Source organism: Meleagris gallopavo, chromosome 10, assembly GCF_905368555.1.
Source record: "Meleagris gallopavo chromosome 10, MGAL_WU_HG_1.1, whole genome shotgun sequence".
In the NCBI taxonomy this organism is placed as follows: Eukaryota; Metazoa; Chordata; class Aves; order Galliformes; family Phasianidae; genus Meleagris; species Meleagris gallopavo.
The window spans coordinates 20,752,699-20,770,145 of NC_139413.1; the positions used below are offsets into that span (position 1 = coordinate 20,752,699).

The following is a 17,447-nucleotide window of genomic DNA, read 5'->3' on the forward strand; positions in this document are numbered from 1 at the left end:
CACAAAGCAAACAACAAAGCATCCCAACAGAAAATGGCAATGGCAGTCGTAAAATCAGACAATAAAGTGATCCTACCATGAGGGCAAAAAAGAAAAAAATAATTAATCCCCCCCAGAGAATCAGACTAAACAGAAAACAAAAAATAAACAGGCTTAGTGCAGAGAAACACAGGCATATAGCAGCAGCCATGTTGCCACTGAAATATCATGTTCTTAAGCAGATTAGGAAAATTCCTCTTGTACTAAGCTCTAGCAGTTTGCCTGCTAAATATATTGTGGGCTGTTTTTGAATGCCTCCATAGATTGCATATCTAGAAAACACATTCCAGAAACCTGTGGCTTTTAAACCTTTTGTTTTCCAAAGAAAGAATTCTGTTGTAAGAGTTGTGTTTCAAATAATACAAGAATCTGTGCTTTGTCAATGCATTGGAACAAGATTTGCTCTTCTGTTTTCTTTGAAGCTTGGATGTGTCCCCATTAAAACGTGTGAACTTCCTGTATGTTTGTAGGAAATGAAATTTCGTTGTGTGCGTGTGTATTAACGTTGTGCATGGTGTGGGATTAATGTGTATGCTCTGTTCAGCTGGATGTCCTGAGGATCATAGGGAGCGTAGATGCTTCAGTGATTTCATAAATGTGGTCAGCTGAGAATTAGAAACTTTCTATTTCAGTTTCCAGCACTTTTATATGCACCCGTTTTATGAATCATTTCTTGTGCCAGCGTTGTCCTTTGTTCTGAACAGCCTTCTTTCCATGGGAATTTTCCTGTGATTTTACTCAATGAATCCAAGAGGCTGTCATCGCTTGCAGCCAAAGTCTCCTTTTGCTGAGATGATGGCTGCCAGCCTTTGAAAGTTACTTTCTTTCTGTAATATTGGAAATGCTCCTGCTCTGAACGTAGGAAGGCACAGCTTCTGTGCCCATGCTGTCGTGCTGCAAGCCTCTAAAGATACTTCTGTTCTTTTGGCTAGAAGGACTAATTATTTGCTCTCTTTTAAAAACTTGCTCCATAGATTCAGTTCCTGGAGTCCAGATGATAGTTTTGTCCTTTTTTTTTCTCCTCAAGTTTCCAGGCATGTATTACATAGGAAAATTAATTTTAAGCACAGTAGCACTATCTCAGCGAGGGACCTGGGATGTGTCTGTGTGAATGGCATGGCCAGGACCAGGCCTGGCACCATAGCAGCTGATATGTTTCTGACTGAGCTAATGGCATTATAGTAATTTCCATATTAAGTTCCATCCTGTCCTTGATGCTGCCTATCAACTTGTTTGCTTTTTTTCCAGCCTCCGGCTGTACATTGTCATCAGTTGCAGCCTTTCAGTACCTAAAGGGAGCCTATAAACAGGAGGGGGTCAACTATTTGAAAGGGTAGATAACAGCAGGACAAGGGGAAATGGTTTTAAATTGAAGGAGGGAAGATTTAGGTTGGAGTCAGGGGGAAGTTCTTTACTATGAGAGTGGTGAGGTGCTGGAACAGGCTGCCCAGAGAGGCTGTGGATGCTCTGTCCATCCATGGAGGTGTTCAAGGCCAGGTTGGATGGAGCCCTGGGCAGCCTGAACTAGTATTACATATGGAGGTTGTTGGGCCTGCCTGTGGTGGGGGAGTTGGAGATTCATGATCCTTGAGGTCCCTTCCAGCCCGGACCATTCTGTGATTCTTTTATTTTTGAAATTTGTGTTTGGCTTTATGTTGGAGTATGAGCAGTTAGTGGTGTATATATCAGTTCTGGCATTGTGTTGACTCCTCATCTAATGAATTCCTCACATTTTAGAAGTGTTTGCTCCTGTGCAGTATATACTAATGTACTGTATGCTGGAATTAATGGTAAACGCTGAAGTCTCATCTAGCATTTTACTATAATAAAATCAATTATTTACCTCTGATATGCTTTTTTTTTTTTCTTTTGGTCCTTAATGCGACCTATTTTGCACACTGAAAACATTGCCCAGCTTTCTGAATGAGCATGCGGGATGCTGAGAATGCTTAGCCTGCTCAGAAATAGAAGAGTTGGAGTAATTGTATAATTCGTACAGTGAACAGGAGAACTAACAAAAAGCGAGGATTTGAATAGATCTCGCTTATTTCTTATTTGCTCAATGAGAGCAGAATGGGCTGGGAAGAGATTGATCTTACTCATAGAATCATCATTTCATGGTGGAAAAGACCCCTCAAGATCATCAAGTCTAACCATCAGCCTGGCTGACCAACTCCCATCACTAACCCGTGTCCTCAGTGCCATGTTCACACATTTCTGAAACACCTTCAGGGATGGGGACACCCCCATCTCTGTGCAGCCTGTGTCAGTGCCTGACCATATCCTCTGTGAAGAAAGTCTTGAGATCCACTGTGAACCTCCCCTGGTACGAATGTTTGGAAATATTACTTTATTTTTGTCAGTAGTTTGCTTCATTAGTTTTATGTCCTGTTTGTTATCTCTTTAAAAGTGAATAGGCGGCGGGATGCTATTTAATATAATAAAAATTAACAGGACTCAAAGTATTTAGTCTTAAAGTAAGACTTAGTACTGTCCATTAGATATTTTGCAAATGATTCTCCATAGTTTGTTTTACAGTACACGTTCTGCTTTGTGGAATCAGCGTGCATTGAAATGCTGTGTGCATCTGCATTTATTGTTAAACCTGGGTAGAAAGAGGCTTATAAGTACTCTGTTAGAGTTACTGGGAAAATTAAAATAATACTGTATTCATCTGTGATGCCTGTTGATTTTTAAGCAAGCTGTAATTGCAATGCAGGCAGAGTAGGCACAAACACTGGCTGGATTCTGGCAGCCTCAGCAGAGAGAGATGATGATTTTTGGTTGCTTTACCCCCTGCTGAAATATTTCCAGCCCTGTGTTTTCCAAGCAGGGCACTTCCACAGGACTCGTCTCCTAGTGAGGCAGAGTACACGCTACATCAGAGAAGATGTTTTTTTTCCCTCTGAGCACATGTATTTTTTTTTTTGCCTCTGTTAGGTCCCATTTCTGTGAGCCATCTCAGTTTTTCTCCTAAACATCAAGCTGATGTTTTTTAGAACAGTTGAAAACAATGATGAAAATAAATGATGGGCAGAAAAAAGTCTGATTTGTTATTTAAGAAGATGGTGGAGAATTAGTAAAAGTGGAAAAGCATCTTTGTAAATGTGTTACTTGTAACCTGTTTTTTTTTGTTTGTTTGTTTGTTTGTTTTTTGTCACATAAGTGAGAAAAGACTCTTTAAGATGTTAAGTCAAGAATGCTGCTTACCATACATGTAAATCTGCAATAGCCCCAGAAACTGCACTAGGATTATTTTGGGGTTAGTATAGATGATGCTTAAATCTTCCTGTGCCAATCATCCGTAACTTCTGGGTTAGACAGTGGTCCTGCTTTCTGCTGTTAGAATTCTGAATTCAGCAAATACCAGGTCCACATTAGAAATAAACCCTTAAATCCAGAATTTTTTGATGGAGGGTGTACCATTCAGTGAAGTAAACTGTCATGCTCAAAATACTGAGCTGGATTTGGAGTAATGTTTTATCCTGAAGAAGGAGATTAAATGGGAATCATGCTCCTTGCTTTTCTTTGCTGAGCCTGTATTTTATGAGAAATTACACAGTGAAAACGTTCCAAGCGCTTTGAGCCTGTTGCAATCAGAGTATGATGAAACTAGTGAATCTAAACTGTTTATAGAAATGGCACACATTGGTTAACACAGTGCTAAATCTAGAAGTAAATGACTGAACTGAATCCAGGTGTGCTTTTGTAGGCAGTGAATGGTTTTACAGGATCGGCCACAGCGGCTGAGAGAATGCGTTCATGTCTGAGGATGGATTAAGGAGTTAAACACTGAAACAAAATAAACCAAGGTTTTTCTTGATGGAGAAGACAGTGTATTATACCACACCACATGCAGGTAGAAGGTTGTTATTGGAAAGGCTTTCTTTGCAAGTTACTCGGGTTATTTCTTCACAGGTGGTCACTAAACTAAATGAGCATTTCAGCTCTTTCTTCAGAGTTCGGTCCCTCTCAAACAAAAATACTAATACTTCAGAATATTTCAGTGCGTGTTCTTATTTTATTAATAGTTACCATGACCATCAAGAGTTTTAACAGCTACTACAAATGCTTTTTATTTAAAAAATCCCCTAACACTCCAGGTAAGCACATCAAAACTAACTTCAGCTCTGAGAAATGCTACTGGATGGGGCTGACTGTTAGAGTGGGGATGGGCAGATGAAAATTGCAGCGAAACTATTGAAAAAACTGCTGCGAGCAACTTTGCATAGAGATATATAGCATGTGTTTTGTTTTTATTTATTTGTGGTTGCACCATTCTGGTTCTTTGTTTTGCCTATATTGAGGTTTACGTGCTACTTTTTCCAGTGTGTGGCTTTTTGTAGGCTGTGTGAGATGTGTATGGGCTTCAGTTCTGGGTTCCAGTGCCTTCAAAGTACGTTAAAGACGTTCAATTGAAAACAGTGTGTTAACGACTTTTGAAATAAAGCCATCGTGTGCTCATTACCCAGAAGCCAGCGTGGGCTGAGTGCTGTGAGCATGTTTGGAATTGAACCTCCAAGTATGAACAAAGACATCGATGAGCGTGGCTGCTGTGTGATCTGTCAGCTTCAGGAATAGCCCCTTGCTAAATCCTGCCCATAGAAAAGAATTGTTGAATGACAAATTCTGATGAATGTGCACATCTTGTAAATTTCTTCTGTAGGTACAAAGTGGAATATTCCTTAAAATATGCCTTTGAAGCCAACACCTGGATGAGCCCAAACCTCGCAGTTCCTTCCAAAGGGCCGGAAGGTGTGGGGGATGAAGAGACCTGAATGCTTTGTAGTATGAAAGAATAATGGCTCTGCAGACAGTTCTGAATGCTTGAAGGTCTCTTCCCAATGATGAAGTCATTGTTTGTTCTAATTTGAAGTATTATAAAAGACAGAAGGCAGAAGTTTTAGAGATTGATTCCTATCTTTTGTCTCCATATATTTTCAAGAGAGTACATATTTATAATTTAAGTGCAACAGAGAGAAAATTCTGGCCAGAACATGTCCTTGTAATAGAATCAGCTGTTTCTGTCAGTCCATTACAGAGCACACTAATCACCCATCAGAACTAAAGTCATTAGGCACAGTCTGCAGTTTCTCAAATCTGCTTTGAGAGCGCATCTGCATTTTACTTGTTCTGTAATTGGGGATGAATTTTCCTTTGCTCTGAAACAGATCTCTTGGCACCAAGGAAGTCTGAATTATCCAACTGTATTAAATGCGAGGTTGTTCAGAAATAAATCTGTGAAAGATCCTATGCTTCTTCGTATGAGAAATCACAGAGAGCTGAAAAACCTTAATTCGCTTGACATTTGCACAGTTTATGATATACCTGAAGGACAGCATGGCTGTGGCTGATTAAAAATATGCCCAGGGATGAGGTCAGGCAGCGCCTGCGATTCCCAGCTCTGCAGATTTTCATTTCGAAAGCAATAGATGTTGCTTTCCCAAGATAGGCTCTGCCCCCTCTGAGCCCAAAATTGTCCTGCATACAGCAGTATAAACCTTTCACCACGCTCAGTTTGATCTGTACGTTAATCTTGGGTTTGGCCTAGCACTGCTTTGCAATTTTGCATTCTATTTTCCACCTTCTTGTCGCATGTGAACAGGGAGCAGTGTTCCCATGAGATGAAGGTAGCCCAAGACTGTTATTTTATAATGAAGATGAGGTTGGTGCTTGTTACAGTTCCTCTACCCAATCAAAACCGAGGAGAACATTTAATTGTCAGGTATTTCTAATTGTTATGGTAATCTAGGTATTTCAAAGCAAATAAAGTATCTCTTTAAGAATATGTGTGAAAGAGCTGGTGGGAGATCTTGCTTCACTTTAATGTTTGGTTTTCACTGAAAATACTGTTTTCTAGAATGAATTCTAAGCAGGTAGCTGTAGAAATAGAAATACTCAGTGCTTGGGTGAGTCACGCCTTATATTTCCAGGGGATCAGTCTCTCCCTGTGCATGTAACATGACTACAGACTTTCTGTAGCACTTTGCTTTTGCTGTAAATATTATCTCGGAATGAAGCAGTAAAAACCTTTCTTCCTTTATTTGTATGGAGGATTTAGGTTTCAGCTCGGCTACGGTTTGAAGCCCAGTGCACGTGAACAGTATTGCACCATTCACTAATGAGGACAGGAAGAAGTTCTGCTGGCTGCTCACAGAGATGCAAATGCTGGTGGGCACCTGCTTGCTCCAGACTTTCATAAGGTGCCTAGGACCGTGGAGGTCCTCATAAAGCACAGGACTGTCTGTATTCCTTTGCAAAACCAACCACCTTCCTCCTGTCCCCAGTGCCCTGCGGCTGCTGAGAAGCAGAGATTGGAGAGGGGCGAGCTGGAGTGCCTCGTGCAGATTAGCAAAGCAATGAGAAATTACATCTGCTTGTTCTCTAAATAACGTCCGTTCAGAGCAGATGTAATTAACTACTGAACTTAATGGATGCCTCGTGAGGTTACAGATGCTATCAGTCATAAAGGGGATGAAGGCAAGGGAGCTTTATATGCTTGGAATCCCTTTTAGGGCTAATTACTAAATATCTTTAAAATTGATTGCTTATGCTTTCAATTTCTGAGAGTGTTCTCATGTGATCTGTGTGGAACGGACGTGGTGCAGCTTTTGGGCAGGGTGGGGGACGCCTGTAGTGTGGGGGCTGTTTGAGGAGCAGTGCTGTTCTTCTGCCATAGGGCTTTTTCCCAGAGATCTGATATTAACAAACTTCAGGAGCTGCTTAGTGGTCTGATACAGATGTTCTTGGTGCCTAAATTATTTGAGAAATACATGGTTGCAAAGATCCCTGGGGAGTGGCGTGGCCCCAGTCGGCTGGAGCTCAAGGAACTCAGCTGTGGGGTTGGGGTTTGGGTGGTGCTGTGCAGAGCCCAGGTGATCCCCGGGGGTTGCTTCCAACTCGGAATGTTCTGTGATTCTGTGTCAAATGTCTCTGCTTAATATAGAAGGAAAAAGCCACAACTGACTTCATTCTTGCTGTCTGCTTCCCAAATAGCACGTGACTGGGGCCTTGGTGAGAGGCAAAGCTGACAATAAGCAGGACCCTTCTGGCTGTCATGAGATGCCTGATGATGGTGTTAGTGTTGAGCTGACGGTGAACCTTTTTGGGTCCATCTTCACTATCAGAGTTCTCTCGAACTACAAATTTCAATGCAGTTCTCTTTGTAACCACTGATCCTTGCTCACACTTGCGTCACCAATGCGCTGAATGGATGTGAGCTGGTGAGCAGCCCCAGAAGTTTTCACATGAGATACCCACTGTTTTACAGAATTTCTGTGCAAGGTAAGCCGTGTGAGTGCTGGGCTCGAGTACTCAGTTATAAATTGAACAGAAGATACTTCATGATTTTTGTAAATAAAACAAGTGGTCAGGTAGTACTGAAGCTGACTGGCAATTCTTTTAGAAACAGCCTTTTAAGGAGTAGATGTGTGTATTGTAGAAATGACAACCGACTTAATCATAGATTAATATTAGTACGAGCCGATGAGAGAGGGAATAAAATGGGGTTTGTTTATTTGTAATGCTCTTGGCATTCTTAGCAGCTGTGACCGTTTCCTTGGGGTCGCTGCATGCCCAGTCTTGAAGGAATTTTTGTGCAAGTCAAGACAGGATAATTTACAGAGCAGTGTCTAAAATAGTGTGCTCCTGTATGTTTCTGAGGTGACGCTCCTTTCTGCATTTTCCAAACTTTTGCACAGCATGACCTTCTGACTTAAATTTCTCAGGCTGGCGTGACCTGGCAGAATGAGTGAGCATTGTGAATGTTGTTCCTGTTATTTGGGTGGCAGTTAGAGCTGGGCAGCCTGCTCTGCTCACAGCCTGGATCAGTGATCTGCTTCGTGGCCTTGTAAAGCTAGAATTAGGTAATGAGAAAGATTAATGAGCTGTCTAAGCTGTGCACGTTATTCCTCCCAGTATTGCTCTGCCTCAGGCTAATCTGTGCAGAAATTATAATGTATGTAATAAAGATTTGGAGTTGGTTAAGTATGTTAGTTCTCAGATTTTGAGCGATAGCCTGCCTAAATAAAAGGTAGAAGACCACCATGCATCTCAGCTTGTGTGCAGTTGGTCCATACGTTTGGACAGCTACTTCATTTTGGGAGTCAGTTATCTGACAGCCTGCTGAAGCTATTGCTGTTGTTTTATATATTGACTGTTATGAGAGCAAGTCTTTTCTGCTGCTTGTTCTGTGCTTCTGTGCCACATCTACAACTCTTGGGGCTGCAACGTGTAAGCTGTAATCTTCAAACAAAGTTATATCTGTGATCTTTTACGTGCTATGTATTAATAGTAAGTATGGCAAATGTATTTGAAGAGAGCTGCTGCTATACAATTGCTCTTTTTCTGTTGTTGCTAGCCTTGGGGAAGACAATCAAGCTGATGGCAAATTAGTTTGCTGACATCCAGGATTGAACAGCTGAGTTACTGTACCTGCTCTTCTTAATGTGACTGGGGTTCTCAGGGGTTGGCTTTAATTTTCAGAAAGCATTCACTGTTTAACCTCAGTTGAAAAGCCTGGGCTCAAATATGAAGGTAGCTATTTTCTTTACTGTGAAAGAAAGACTGCTGCTTTACTGATAGCACGGAATTAGACTGACCCTGGGCTCTCAGTCCCGAATAAGAGATGGGAATGAACGCTGCGGAGGAAATGAGACTTGGAGAACTGCAAGTCATTCACCATTCTGTTCGTGAGCCTTGGCTGTGAGTGCCCACACAGCACATAACCCACAGCTCGGCTGCAGCTGCTGTGGGCCCAGGCTCGGGCAGCTCTCTGCTCACCCACTTGGAAATGTGGTTTGCATACATTGTTTGTGTTGTCATCTGTCTGTTCAAGCTATGATGTGTGGCTTCGGTTGCATCTGTTGACATGAGTGGGTTTGGTTGGGCCCATGGTGTGCTGCATCATGTTGTACTGTGGGCTTCAAAACGTGATGTGGTGTACAGAACATGGAGTTCTCGCTCCAGCTTATATTAAAAAGAAAACAATTTTTATCTATCTGTACATACACATAGAAATATGCATATATATACTTTTAAAGTCTATCTATCCATCTATATGATATGCACATTTATGGAAGTGGAGCCTACTCGGAATATTATGTGAAAATTCTCATCGGTTTTGAAGATGTATTCTGTAATTACTTTAGGTCAAGTCACCAGTAGCCTTAGTCTTATGACGAGCCCAGAGGTTAAGTGGTACAAAAGGTTAGTGGGCAACTTCCAGAGCCATATATTGTTGAGAGGTTAACGTGCAGATGTGGCCCAGATCCTTCACTTTGCCTACAAAGGGGGAACTTTGTGTTGCTCAGGCAGAAGGGCTCGTGGGGGACAAGGAAGTAATTGGCTGTGATTGAGAATTTTGTTTAAAGTTGAAAGGGCTTTTGGCTTTATTTTCTTCTTTGCCATTATTTGAAATAAACCCAAGGCTTTTTTTTTTTCTTTTTTTTTTCAGAAGAGTACAAAAAGGGCAGAGGATGCTAGAAACATTAAATGCATCATTGGCTGATTCTTGACCCACTGGTTTCAGGACCGATGTAAACTGTTTATTTAGAGAAATGGGGTCATCTGTCAGCCCAACAGCTGTCTTTTTTTTTCTTTTTTCCCCACCATTGCTTTTATACGTTAGTATACTTTGCAAATGATGTTTCTACAGACAGACAACTTCTGCTGAGGCAGGGAACTAATCCAAAGAATGTGTTTAGTTTGCTTTGGGTGTGTAGGGTTATTTAGGATAGCACCAGCTGAACAGGTGTACTGCAAACCATGGTAGTGCCATGCACGTGGTCCTGAAGGATCTGACACCCGCAGCCATGAAGGTGAGAGTTCTTAGGGAGGGTGCTTTGGGGAACAGGAGCACCGCTGGGCTTGGCAGTTCAGGATGTGTGCGATTGATTGCAGGTATAAATTCAGTATGGTGCTCAGTAAGGTCTGGGAATGAAGCTCGGTGTCCTCGCTGTGTTTTGAATGACAGCAGAAAGTGTTTGGATTTTTGTTTTCTGTATTTTAAGCATCACTGTAGTTAAGCAGATGATGTAACCATATGATTCTGAATTTAGTTTCTAAAAGGACAGTATATGATATTAAATAGCATCTGCAATATATTCCATAGGCTAATCTGGCATTCAGTACAGATATGTTTTGTGTTGCTGTTTAAAATTCTTTGCTGATGAGTTTGGCAAACAATTTCAGATGTAATCATTACCTGAGAGAGAAATTGAGAAGTACTGTTTTAATAACCATTTACAATGATATGATGAAAAGAAGGAAATTATTTTTCTTGACAGATTCTGATGGGAAAAAGAGGAGCTTAGTGTGGGGTGGGTGTTTTTTTTTTTTCTTAATCACCATGAAAAATTCTTTTCTGTTAATCTGATGGATGGATTACAGTTTGTCCTTGCCTGGCCAGGTTGTATTTTCCATCAGAACTGGAGATTCTAACCCTCATTATATCATTTCTGTAATGCAAATGGTTATGTATAGAAAGAGATTTAATTAATCCCCTGCTGGTCGGTGGATACCCTAAAGCAAACGTAGTCAGCAAAGGAAAAAAAATTAAAACATGAGTGCACGGTACTGGGTCAATGAGTGTCAGTGGAATTTCATCATCTGTGAAATATTAACTTATTAACTGAAATGTATTTACTGGTGGAGCTGTAAAAATATTTGTCTATTGTCCCAACTGGTATGATAGTGAGCTGCCATGCAGGAAGCCAAGGTCACAGGCAATCTCAGGAATCACACTGGCTGCTCTGGCAAAGGTGTGAAGCATCCTGAAGGCAGCCGTGGTTCTCCCTTCAGTTTGAAAGGGCTGCATTTAAACAGCCATCAGCGCGGCTCCAGCATCCAACTTTGCCTGTGGGTCTGCGCCATATGTGCAGCTCCCTATTCAAGGGCAAATTACGGGATTGAGATCAAGTGACAATTGTGAGCGATGGGCTCCTGTTCTCTTCACACTTTTAGAACATAACGTATCAGTTTAAAAGATGTGGGTTGTCACGTAGGTCAGTGAACAAATAGACTTTATTTCCATTCCATGTAGTGTGTGTATATGCATGCAGAAAGATAGCACTCTTTCTGCTCTGTGAAACAATTACATTTTATGGCAATTGCTGTATGCCAGAGATCACTATAGAACACGTTTTCAGTATGTATGTAGAAAACCATGTACTATGGAAACCAAAAATTAAGCTTATAATGGCCAATATGTTTTCTGTTTTGACTTCATGAATAATGATGGGGCCGGTGAGGATCTGGTTGTGTTGTGAGATCAGAACTGTAGTGTGTTATTAGGGCATGATTTTATATCTGCATTATTTGAGATGATAAGATAGAGGGAAACAAGTATAAAGCACTGCTTTGAAGAAGGGGCTCAGAACCAGCTTTGATAAGTGCTACGATGCCTTATTTCTTTCCCAAAATTCATTTTTCACTTCTTGTCTGCAAACCTGCTGCCGCTTTTGTCGTGTGGAGCACAGGCTGCATGTTTAATAACTGTGCCTTGAAACATGGATCTGATACAAAAGATTAACTTTCAGAGCAGTCTGTTGCTGCCATTTGTGTGGGGTTGGGCAGGGTTTAATTTGCTTCTTATTTTTTTGTGACACAGGATCTGTGAAAGAGGTTCATTGTTTCCACTTCCAGAATTTCCTTGTGAATAATGTGCAGCAGTCATTTAAAATATGCAACGTTTAGTGTAAACCAAATATAAAACGTCAGCCTCTGTGTGGGGGGTTGTGCTGTTACCCTACAGAGCGGATGGCAGGGAGGCTGGCTGTGGGATCGTGGTGGTGTCTGCAGGTATGGGCAGCAGAAGTGCTGGGAAGACAGGTGTGCCTTTGGGAGAGGCCATCCGAAATCCCGAGCATTCACGGGTTGTCCTCCTCGGAAAGGTGGTCAATGTGAAAATAGCACTTCTGCATGAAGGGTTACAGCTGCACCCTGTAAATAGTGCTTCAGACCAAGCAGTTGCAGCTGAGCGCTCTTCTAAGAGTTATCTTAGCTCTTTAAATGTGGTTTGTTTTGAAAGGCTGGGTGGATGTGTAATGGCATGCTCAGCTGTAGAGTGGGTGGGAGCCAGTCAAATCACACCTCCCTCATCTTTTAGTATCTGAAACATTTAATCTGCACAATAAAACTGATTCTGAGCAGTTTTCACTTTCAGGGGTATTTGCGAAATGCTGTTGGACTTCTCAGTTATGTTTCACAGTTTTTTAATCAGCAGTTTTGTAGTGCTGCTGCATATTTGAAATTATCCTATTGTTTGTAGGACCCGCTCTCAATGGTTCCCACTGCACACACAACTCCTAAGCCAGCATGAACTCCAACTGAGCGTCTGCCCTGTGACCACATCCCCACTCGGGTATTTGCTGGCACTGTCCCTTGGAGCTCTGCAGCTTTCAATGGGAGTGTCCTGAGATGGGCATCAATTCTCTCTGCTGCCTGCTCCCTCCTTGCTTCCATCCCCAGCCATTGTGTGTTGCCTTTTCCTCTGAGATGGAACATCTTTAGGTGACTCCAAAGAGGCAGAGCTCCTGGTTCTGCTGCTTGCTGCTATCTCCAGTGGCCATAGCACTGCTGGGTTAACTGGGAACTTATTGATCCCACAGCCACGTGGTGCTTGTCAGGGCTGAAAAGGATCACTGCATGGACAGGACAACAGTTCAGCTGCATTGAGATGTTATCTGCTTGTGTGTTTTTTTTCTTTATTTGGAAACTCAGTTGATGACAGATTTCAAAAGATGATTTCATGAACAATGCTCAAATCCTTCTTTTAACCTTGGGCGTGTTTGATCCTGAAATAGCAACAGTGTAGGAAGGATTAAGGCTTTCATCATGTGAGTAAAACAAGTGTCCCGCAGAGGAAAGGAAAAGGTTTGGCTGCTGCTATTACTGGATCGTGATTCCTGCAGTAGTTTGTGGCAGAATCTCAATGACAAGAAGTGCTAGAGCTCTGCTGCAGCCCTCGTGCCTGGAGCAAAGCAACATGTGAGCCTCCCATCTCAAAAATGAGAAGATAGATGAAGACATCTAAAGACCACTGCTTTCCTTTTCCAGCCAGTGCTTCATATGTCTGTGTGGGCTAATTCTGGGATGGATTGTTCTGGGAGAAGTGGATCATCATTTAGGTGGAGGACGCACTTTGTTCTGTTGGCTCTGCTGTACTTTGGGTTAATTGTTGCATGTAGATCGCTCACATGGTGCAAGAGATGCATTACACATACAACCATAGAATCATTTGGGTTGGAAGGGGGTCTTGAGTCTCATCCAGTCCAACTCCCCTGCAATGAACAGGGACACCCACAGCTCCATCAGGTCTCAGAGCCCAGTCCAATTTGACCCTGGGTGTCTCCAGGGATGGAGCGTCCACCACTTCTCTGGGCAGCCTGTGTCAGTGTATGTGTATGTGTGTATATGCATATACATTGCACAGAAACGTGGAACAGTGCGAGGTATATGATAATTACACCCTATCTGCTTACCTACTTGCACTGGCAAAGAGCACTCATTGATATGCAGACTTCACAGTTGGAAGCTTTTAATTCTTCCAAATAAATGAGAGTAGACGAAATACCTTTTCAGAATATAAAACATACAACCTGTTATAGATGCTCACGATTTATTATCTTACACACTTGAAATGTTTTGATTAGATCTTGACAAGTTTGTCTGATGGCAGGAATTTATTCCTCGATGCTGGGAGCTGTCAGCTTTGTGAGAATTCGCACGTGAAATCTGCTCAGTGCTGTGAAACTGTAATGAAATTCCAAACTTTAGAGAACTCATACTTGAAAATAATAAATGTATTTGTGTTTTTACTTTTTAGCTCCGGCAGCTGCAGCACCCCCAGAGCTCGGCTGGCTGCTGCCACCTGGCGGCCCCAGCCCTTAGGGGCTGCTCTGCTGCTGCTGAGAAATAAGTGAGGAATACAGAAACAAGTGAAATTAACTCTACTTTTTAATTCTGTTTGTTTTCCAGAAGGAGCTCAGTCTCCCCCGAAGAGGAAGCTTGTAAGTAGAACTATTCTTTATTCGTTATGTGGCTTGATTTGAACATGTATAGCAGTTCAGTTGTGGAAGCCATATAAATAGGCAGATCTCCTGTTTTCTCCGTTGGTGTTTTCAAGAATCTGTCGGGCACTTGGCAGCAGCCAGCTTGCATTTCTCTGAGGTTAAACCTCTATTCATTTCCTTACATGTAGTAGGAAAGTTAGCAGTAGCATAGGCTTACTGCTAATGATCAGCTGCAGCTGATCCTCCCATGGAAGGAGTGGCAGTGTTGAGTGTTACTTGCTGTGACATCCCCAGAACAATTCGGCCCCAGCTCTGGTTATTGATGTGCTTTGGACTGCTTTGATGACTGCTCTTCAGTCTGTGCTGGCAGAAATCTCTGTGCACAGATCCTGGGCCATCCAGTCAGGTGCATGCAGACCATTCTGTGTCACAGAGATATTCCAACCAAGCAGCAGATGTTGGGATAAGCAGGCTTCTACAATTAAGTTTAATCAAGTAGCAGACTTCTAGTATTGTGATGTTTAAAAAATCTTAGCAAATTAATAGTTACAGTTAGAGAATTTAGCTTCTACTATGCTTACAGATTTACAGTGCAAGAGATGGCACTTGATTACACTGTATGAAAGGGAAAGCATGTGAACTGGCTGCTGTTGCACTGTGATTTGAAATGGCTTCCCATGCCACAGACATGAAGCTCACAAAAGCACGTAACCTTTCTTCTCAGGTTTTACTGAGAAATAACTTTCAACCTTTTAATGCAAGCTCTCTCCTTTGTATAAGAGGAGAAAATGCTGTGTAATGCCACTGATTCAGTCCTGAACAATGCAGTGAATTAAAAGCCTTTTTTAATGGGATATGATCAAAACTTTTTATTTAGTACACATGACAGCAATCAACTGCTTAATGAGTCACGAAAATAAGAATGTGATACTGTTTGTAGTTGTATTTTTTTGCCAGCTTTCCTTGAAGGCAAGCTTGACTACATTTGTTGGATGTGTAGGAATGGTGGTGCTGATAAGTTGGAGGTAGAGAAGGTTCTTTGAACATTTGGTGGAACAGAGAATTACCAATAGGGTTTGTGTTTGTTTGTTTAACACAACATTATTTTTGTAACAAAAAATGTGAACTTGCAGTTGAGGATGACAGAGATTTTCCCCTACTTCAGGTATGGAGATGGGCATTGCACAGAACTATTCATACATTTACATTTGAAATACTTGAGATACAAATGAAATCCTTCAAGTGTGTAATGTTTTGTTTGATTGTGACTAAACAATGACTGTTTTATTTCTACTAATTTAACACCTTCAGCTTTTATTACTTGATGTTAGTTTTCTGCCATCATAGCAATCTATGTCAAGACAACCCAGGTAATAAATTTAAAGCAAACACTCACAACTACTGGTGAGACTAAAGCCTGGGAGGAATTGAAATGTATTCAATTAGTTGCATTTGTTACGTAGTTGATTATTTTCTGGAATTACAGAATTTGTTGTCAGTTCTACCAAATGATTTTTCTTTCCTTGAGAAGTGTAAGTGTGTAAGAACTCAGTGGTGCATTATGGCTTATGTATATTTGTGTTGATACCATATTGATAAGCATATGGGATCACTGAAGAAGGTACTGTGGAGCTGAGGCATCTGATTTGGATATCCCAATATCAGAGTGCTTACTTGATGTAAAATTAAAAAAAATAATAATCCACTGTTAGTCTTTAAATTAGGAATTAGAGAAGTTTTTATCAAGAATAGCAATAATAATAGTGTGTGTGTATAATATATATGTTATATTTATAAATTTACTTATTCTGTCAAAAGGAGTGCCCTAAGAGTGTGTACTGAGATATATACTGTAGGCATTTCTCAGTTCTTCAGGAGGCTTTTCTTCTACCTGCATCAACTTACCAGCGAACATAATATGCAAAAATAAATGTATTCTGCAAAGGCATTGTACTGTAGCTAAGGACTAGGGGTGGATATAGTGAGGCCCTGAGTCACTGGCTGTCGTTCATTGACTTTTGTTCGCTGGCAGGAGGGAAGCAGGAATTGACAGATGGATGAAGCCTCTGGCTCAGAGCCAGGAATCCTCAAGAGGTGCATCCATTTTCTGCACAAACTCCAGCCTTTGTCACAGTTCAGGGTCAATTGTGTTATATAGAAATATATAGCCACTCAGCATTTTCTCTGCTAGTCAGGAGGCTGGGGTACATTAACTGCTGTAAAACAATTGCATCATGGCAGCTAGTCATTATTTGCCAGCAAGCCAGAGGTAAAAGGAAGACTTGATTATTCACAGAACGGCTGAGGTGAGAAGGCACCTCCGGGATCACATGGCCCAAGCCCTGCTCCAGCAGCAGTACCTACAGCAGCCTGCCCAGGCCCACGTCCAGATGGCTTCTGGAGGTCTCCAAGATGGAGGTTCAACAGCCTCTCTGCAGCCTGTGCAGAGAAGTGCTTCCTCGTGTTCAGACAGAGCCTCCTGTGCTCCAGTTTGCGCTTGCTAGGTCATGTGTTGGTTGACTGTTAAGTTAGAAAGGTTTTAGACTGAAATAGTGAGATTACTTGTCGTCGCTGAATGGAGAAGGGAGAGCTCTTTCTGACAATGCTTCTAACTTAGTCTTTATCTGACTCATTGCTTTGTATTTGCCTGTGTCTACATTATTGACTCTATTTTTATGCAGGAACTGACTGTAAGCATGAACAACTGTTGCTTCCCTTCCTTGTGCTGAGGAAAAGAAGTGGAATTATATGTCTCAGTACTGAGAGCATGAGCAATTTTGCCACCTAAAGAAGGTCTTGTATAGAAGCTGAACTAAAGGAGTGGTAGAATGGGGCCTGGGAAGTCTGCTATCGGCTCCTCTTCCACATCAGTAGAAGGGAACATGAGCTCACTGTAATGGCTTTGCCCTTGAAGGTCTGGCAGTCTAATCTTAAACAGAGAGTGAGTAGGCACCTGAAACAGGTGGGGGAGTTGTGTGCAGAGCATCATTAAGAGAAATGGCTCAATTATTGAGATACCATTTTGTTATCATCCTGCTTGAAGTCTGTGTCCTCCTATGGAGGGTTCAGTTCAATACACTCAAAGAAATCTCACTCAGCTGAGTTGTATGTTGTAAAGAGGTTGAATAATACAAGTATTAGTAGAGGTAAGAGTAGTGGCATTCTGTCTGTAGTGTGGCTCAATAATCAGAGTTCAAAGTTTTCCTTGAATAAATTATGCATATAAATGTATTGGATATGTTTTTCTCGTATTTTGTTCACAAAAATAATTACCATTCATGAATATTTTCTTTAATATCAAACAGCAAATGCCAAGTGATAGACTGAAACTTTGATCTCCTCCTTATTAGTGGAAGTGGGCTGTTATCCTGTTCTCTCCTTTTGGTGCTAGCGATT

General features: G+C 41.5%; 1 protein-coding gene across 12 annotated transcripts in view; it reads left to right on the forward strand.

The window, feature by feature from the left end:
- Window positions 1-17,447, forward strand: part of MAST2 (microtubule associated serine/threonine kinase 2) — a 164,164-nt gene that overhangs the window by 56,504 nt on the left and 90,213 nt on the right. For 10 of the 12 annotated variants that reach the window (XM_085232021.1, XM_085232022.1, XM_085232023.1 and 7 more), the window contains one exon: window positions 14,017-14,048. In XM_085232021.1, coding sequence (XP_085088147.1) covers window positions 14,017-14,048 — 32 coding nt within the window. Of the gene's footprint in view, window positions 1-9,836; window positions 9,858-14,016; window positions 14,049-17,447 lie in introns of those variants that run through there. The other 2 variants (XM_085232029.1, XM_085232033.1) reach the window with 1 other exon arrangement.